The sequence below is a fragment of the Octodon degus genome, unplaced genomic scaffold (assembly GCF_000260255.1).
Source record: "Octodon degus isolate 3935 unplaced genomic scaffold, OctDeg1.0 scaffold00349, whole genome shotgun sequence".
In the NCBI taxonomy this organism is placed as follows: Eukaryota; Metazoa; Chordata; class Mammalia; order Rodentia; family Octodontidae; genus Octodon; species Octodon degus.
Window position 1 is genome coordinate 165,163 of NW_004524925.1, and position 6,890 is coordinate 172,052.

The following is a 6,890-nucleotide window of genomic DNA, read 5'->3' on the forward strand; positions in this document are numbered from 1 at the left end:
CACAAAGTTCTAGTGTGTTGTGGACATGCATAATGACCGTGACAGTTAACTGGTGGCTAGGCATCACTTGTGGAACTGAGCTACAGCTATTTCTTTGAAATCCACCCTGTGGATTCAGATGGAATCATGACCCATAAGGTGGAAGAGAAATCCATGTGTAGAGTGTGCTGATGGAAATTTTTTGCTGTTGAACACAAAAGAGTAACTGAAAAGACTACTATTGTATACCTCTTACTCTCCTGTGTTTAATTGTTTGCCCTATTTGGGGGGTTCTTTCCATTCTCATTCATGGGACTGTGATCAATTTGCTCCCTCTCTAGAACATCATTTAGTAGTCTGTGTAGGTTTGGCTTTGTCTTCATGAAATTCTTTAATTGTTCTTTGGATTGACCAAATTTGATACTGATTGTTATTCTGACATTTTTTTTTTAAAGGAGACATTAGAGAATTATATAACTCACTGTAGAACAAAAATAAAAATGAGAAATTTTTTGAGAAATTGCATATGCTAAACATTTACAAGATATTCTTATGATAATTGTATAAAGTACTCAGTGACATTGGTAACTGTGTGATTGTTTTGTAAAATAATGCCTATCATGGATAAAAGACTTGTTGCTCCTTTAGTACCTGTCAGTGGTATTGTTTGACAGCCTCTCTGGTTCTCCCAGGTTCCAGGGGAAACTCAAGGTGACAATTACTTTACTGGAAAGAAAACTATTGAAACAGTCAAAGCGGTAAGTTGATGTGGAAGACATGGGCACAGGACAGGGCCTGAGGAGGCTCCTGCAGTGGAGAGAGGGAATCTGACAACTAGACAGAGAGGGCTCCCAGCTTTACCGATTGATGTTGTGGAAAGAGAATTTTCAAAATGTGTCATTGAAAGGCTTGGGAAGAGCAAATGTGAAATTTTCCTTCACGAGGGTGGAGTGCGAGTGCTCAGAGATCAGAGGTAATGAGGTGCATTATTTCCTGGAGCAGGAAACATTTATGCTTCTCTTGAAGGGGTGAAAACCCCGGGAAAAGGCAGCCTACCCTCTAAGAAGGAACTAGCCCGTTCTGTAGGTGTGGACCCAGGGTTCTTTTTTGTTAATATGTGATGTGTTAAACATTCTTTGGATTCTCTCAATGGATTCCTTTATCTTAGGATCAGGTTCCTACTTTTTACTTTCTCAGTCAAGCCAATCTATGGACTTTAAATACCCCGAGGAATTTTGGGTGTGATGGGTCATGAAGGAAAGGAGCCTAAATTTAATGAAGATACTGGTATGGATCCCGTTGGCTAACTGTGGCTGGGTCTTAGAAGTTGCAGTCTTATTTCAAGTATAATTTTTAGTTATTTCCTTCTTATCTCTGCCTGTTGTATTCCTTTTGTCCTAGCTCATGCCATCTCATTTTTTAATAGAAGCCCAGCTTTTCTGTAAAAGTCTTTCTGTATCAGTGAAATAGCCTTTATGTGGCAAAAGACTGATGTAGTTTGAGGTAGAACCCCTACCCTTTACCTGCTCAGTGTGTGGTTTCTAGCAAGGAACGCTGATCCCACCTACAAGTAGCACCTTTAGGTGTCCTGGAGACCTCTACTGGAGGTATCCAGAAATGATCTTACCCTAATCCTTTCCTTACAAATTAAACAATAAACAAAACCAAAGACATTTGTCAATAATACTTTTCAGTGTTCTTTTGGCGTGTCTTTATTAAGCTGATTCAAGCTGCTTCACATGATGTCTTTGTAGTCAGGCCTTCCGGGTTGTGTGTCCCGGACAGTGAAGAATGTGCTGTAATGATGTCTCTCCTTTGTCTTCACTGGAGTAGGCGGAGAGGATCATGGAGGCCATTGAGCTTTACCGGGAAGAAACTGCAAAAATGCAAGAACATAAAGCCATTTGTAAAGCCGCAGGGAAAGAGGTAATGGTAGTTCATGAAGCTACACGCTAAAAAATACGAATGAGATGCCTGGGACAAGAGCATTTCAGAAGTTATAACTCAGATGAGTATATAAATGAATACAGTAGAATGTTTCCAATTCAAGCGTCAAAAGCATGAGTGTGCGGGCCGGGCCCCTGGGGCTCGCTGAGACACAGTTGAAACTGGGTGTGGTGGTGCACGCCTGTAATCCTGGCTCTTGCAAGGCTGTAAACAGGTGGATCACTAGTCCAATCTAGTAGTGAGACCCTGAACATCTGTAAAACCTCCCCCTCAAAAAAAAGCAATACAGAAACAATGAATGGAGGAATCTTAGTCTTAATAAAAGAGAATAGGAATTATAGATTAAAATGATTCATGTGTTGAGTTAGGAGATCATGTTCCTGTGTTGGTTTAGGAGGCAGAGTGACCATTTCAGGTTTGTTGATAAAAATGTACTACCCAAATTTATAACTGGAGAACTAAAGCCATATAATTCTTTTATACTATTCGTTTTTAGGGTTTCCTTCTCTTTTCAAAATTTTAAATACCATTGTTACCCTGTCTGTGAAAAGTGCTGTGACTGTCTCAGTAATGGCCTACAATAATGTCTTCCTAGGTTCCTCTTCCCATCAACCCCATCCTGATGGCTTACGGCAATATTTCAGTGAGTACAGTGTCTGCCTTCCCGTGATTTTTAAACGTGAAAGACAGTGGAGATGCACTTCAGTTTGGAGATAGATGCACGGGGAAATTACTAGCCTTTAAAAATATTTAAGTGTTTGAATTTCTGGGTTTTTTAATTAGCGCATGTGTGCAGTGCATAGCGAATACATGCCTTGCCTGGAGCTGGCGCATGCGCCTAGCCCCTCTCAGGGCTATCTTCAGCATCTTCCCCTTCTAGCCACCCCGCCCCCCATCTCTGTTTCCTTCCCACTTAAGAAACATCTGTCCCCCTTCCTACTGTCTGTCTGTTATTTTGGTGTTTAAATTTTATTTATATCATATAAATAATCTTATTGTTGGTACTGTATCATTTATTATAATACATTGTATCATTATTTATATCATATGAGAAACCTTGCCCTATTTAAGCTTGTGTGAATTTCAAAAGGATCCCTTTAACTTCCTAAGTCAGCATTTTGTCTGACTGGACTCACACTCTACAGTGTTCTAGTGCTTACTTTGGGTCAGTATCCCAAACCCTCTGAAGATTCTACTCATTTAAATGAACTTCTAAATAAGTCTTTAGAGGGAGAGTTGACATAGTTAAATAAAGGGAAAGAGGGAAGGGGAAAGGAAGAATATGCTTATGCAGCAAGCACTATTTACTATTTCACTTGTGTGTCTCATTCATCACGATAATCTTATGAGTCTGTGTTAGGTTCATTTGATAGATAAGGAAAATGGCCCAGCTTAGTTGGTAAAGGCTCAGCTCCCTTGAGAACCCGGATCTGGCTAAGGATTTCTTCAAATGAGAGAGAGGGGGTCTTTGTTTTTTACATGCTAGAAATCATATTGTTAACAGAAACCAACCAAGAGCCTCACTCATGGTGTTAAATCTTGCTTTACAGCCTTCATCTTATGTGTTAGAGATCTTTAAAGGGATCAAATCAAGGTGAGTCCTAGTGCACAGTCATAGTTTGTCGGGTGGCGACACACGTGAAGTGCTCATGTGAACGTGTAATAAAGAGAAGTCACAGTTACTTCCTCAGAAGTTTTTATGATAAACTTAATAAAGAATAATTCATTATAATATTCTTTTGAAATGTTAGAACTAAAAGACTTTCAGCCAGGTGTGATAACACAGGTCTGTAATGCCAGCACTCTGGAGGCTGAACCAGGAGGATCGCTGCGAGTTTACGTCCAGCCCATGCTATATTACAGTGAGTTCAAGGCCAGCATGAACTACATAGTAAGACTATCTCAAACACACACACACACACACACACACACACACACACACACACAAATTATGATCCTTCTTTTAAACTTTGGAGATACTTTTAAGAATGAGTGAAGTATTTATGTTGTAGATAAATATCAAGTAACACATAAATCAAACTAACCATTTGGGTTCATGCTAAAATTCTAGCATGCTGGGAGGCTGAAGAAAGAAGATAACAAATTCAGTTGTTGGACAATTTAGTAAGACCCTATTTCAAAATATAAAACAAGAAAAGGCCTGACGAAGTACTTAAGTGCAAAGGCCCTGTGTTTAATCCCCAGTTCTAAAAAAAAAAAAAAAAAAATCTGAAGTACCAACAATGTTAACATTTTTTTTCTGCATATATTTCCTACAGACTTCTTGAACATCTGCATATATTATTAATGTTCTTCAAAAATGCATTGTTAATTACTCAAAATATTTATTGTACAAGTAATATCTATTGGATGTTACATTTCTCATTTTTTACTATTACCAATAATGCTTCAGTGAACACCTTTGCATATAAATCTTTATCATCATTATTAAATAAGTTTACAAAGTAAACCTAAAAACTGATCAATGTGCCTAGGCTTTTTAAAGTTTTATACTTCCAAATTATTTTCCTAGTGCTTATAACTATTTACACATTTGCAAAACAAATAATGGTGTTATACTTCGTTCAGTTCTTATTGTCATTGAAATTAAAATTGCATATTTTTGCCTCTTTGTGTATTTTCCCTTTTAGTTATTATCCTCTCTGAGCTGTTCATAGTTTCACATTCAGAATTTTTACTATTGTTACATACTTTGGAAATAATGTTATTTATGTGTTACCTCTGAGCTTTATGTTTGACTTAAGACTATTTTCATAATGAATCAAATATCTAAATATAACTTAAATAAGGATATCTTAAGACAGTGAGGAAACTTCACTAGCGAAATGTAAATGAGAATCAGTTCACAGAGGGGCGATACATTCCAAGCAAGAATGAATCTGCATTTTAAAGGTGTAATTTTCTTTAAGTAATAGGATTTCTAATCTCAAATGAAATCCTCTAAGATTATTAATTAGAATTTATGAAATAATAGTACACCTGATTCCAAAAGGTGCTAGTATCCAGGATTTAAAAAATATGCTGAAATTAGCAAGATTAAAATAGCATAGCAGTGGTGTCAGAATCAGTAATTGTCATTAGGAACTCAGTAGTCCTGAAAAAGACACACACACACACACACACACACACACACACACGCACATACACACACACGCACATACACTTAATAGATGGTATTTTTAAAAAGTGTCATAAAGAGGTAGAATGTTTAACAAAAGGTTTGAGGAGCAGTGTTTATCTGGAGAAAAAAAGATTTGTCCAACATGCTGTGGGCCAGCCAGTATTTCAAATGGATTAGAACATGAAATAAAAATAAAACCATTGCAGAGTGAGTCCTATAGAATATGGCTAGATCTCAGCTTAACTCTGAGCAAGCTCTGTTCACGTGTGAAAGTAGTAAGAGATTTAATAATCAACCATGTTAAGAAGTGTGACATTTTCAGTATTTATTTTTTTCTTTTTCAGTGAGCTGGAAGAGTCTCTGCTCGTGTTGCCTTTCTCTTACGTTCCAGATGTGCTGAAACTCTTCACTGAGTTCATGCAGCTGGGATGTGACGTGGAACTGATATGCAGATGCCTCTTCTTTCTCCTCAGGTAACGTCCTTTTGCGAAGAATGCCATGTCTACTCAAAAGGACTGCTGAGTTTTCTGTTAACTGAAGCCGTCTGCACTTTGGGATTAAAAATAGGATGTTTCGGTGTCAGAAACTTAGGAGCGTCAGCATTGTCTGACATCCATATTTCTCAGCCTTTTTTTAAATATTCTTGCTGTTGAAACGGGTGGTGATGACCCACTTGGCTAAATGATACATAGTGGTAAGACATTGCTCGGGAATGCTACTCCATGTTAGGCTTCAGGGTACAGTCCAGGGTAGTAGGAGAGGAATCAAGACACATTAAATGTACCTTAAAATATTCTTCCTGAAGACAAAAACTGGTCAGCCAATACAAATGGCTAGACAGGTATATTTAGTGAATTTACTGAATAAGTATTGAGAGAATTAACCTCTTTTCATGATTTCTTAATTCTTTGTTTCTTATATTCTTGTCGGGATAGTACCAAGAGAATAGCTTGTTATGTTTTTCTGTTGCCAAATTTATAGTTTGGGGTAAGTTGCGAAGGCAGAAATTCATACTCAGCAATGTATGGCTTATGTGCTACTGAATCAGGGTCAGCAGTGAGAAGCACTGCATACTTCTGGTGTCCTCAAGCTGTTGGGATTAGCAAGCACTGCCTGAGAGCAGGATCATTAGGCTGTCTCAGCACTGTAGGTCAGAGTATGACTGAGAAATTACCTTCTTTTTTTCTGTGGAAAAATTTAGAAATGTTAGCATTTCTTAAAAAGCTCATTCTGACACTAAGCTTTCCACAAAATACCATTGTCAAAAATCTGTGGTCTAAGGCCAAGCTGCACATCAAAAAGACCAAAAAAAAAAAAAATCTGTGGTCACCTGGTAGGTTGATGGGAAAAGAATTCGCTTTGCACATTCTTCATGATAGAAAAGACTTCTTTTTGGTGAGTCCTTTCTTTTCTTCATTGACTCATATAAAGCTTTTTACTCTAGCTAATGCTATTTTTGTCTCTTCAACCAATTCCACCCTCATCTCATAGAGAATCAAAAATAACTATTGACTCGGGGGGGGGGGAGAATTCGCTTTGCAATGAGCATAGCGTGTATGAAGCTTAGTATACCATTTTTATATTGTTATCAAATTGTGCTACTTGGTAAAGAAAGAAATTGAAGATTTTAATTGTTGCTAGAAGCTTTGCTTGACTCCCATGATATGGGGAAATAAATCTGTATTTTGTTGCTATTGGATTGATAGCATACTGTCTATTACTGCTAAGAGGACAAGACCAGAACTTCTCTGTACAGCATGACACTATATTGTTTTTCTACTAGGATTCATTTTGGACAGATCACTAGCAACCAAATGCTTGT

At 37.6% G+C, this 6,890-nt stretch overlaps 1 protein-coding gene across 1 annotated transcript in view; it reads left to right on the forward strand.

Moving 5' to 3' along the window:
• The window catches only part of Wdr3 (WD repeat domain 3), a 60,593-nt gene that overhangs the window by 42,825 nt on the left and 10,878 nt on the right, over positions 1-6,890 (forward strand). Inside the window, exons 21-26 of the mRNA XM_004648039.2 lie at positions 672-737; positions 1,813-1,905; positions 2,522-2,569; positions 3,477-3,520; positions 5,413-5,541; positions 6,852-6,888. Coding sequence (XP_004648096.1) covers positions 672-737; positions 1,813-1,905; positions 2,522-2,569; positions 3,477-3,520; positions 5,413-5,541; positions 6,852-6,888 — 417 coding nt within the window. The remainder of the gene's footprint in view (positions 1-671; positions 738-1,812; positions 1,906-2,521; positions 2,570-3,476; positions 3,521-5,412; positions 5,542-6,851; positions 6,889-6,890) is intronic.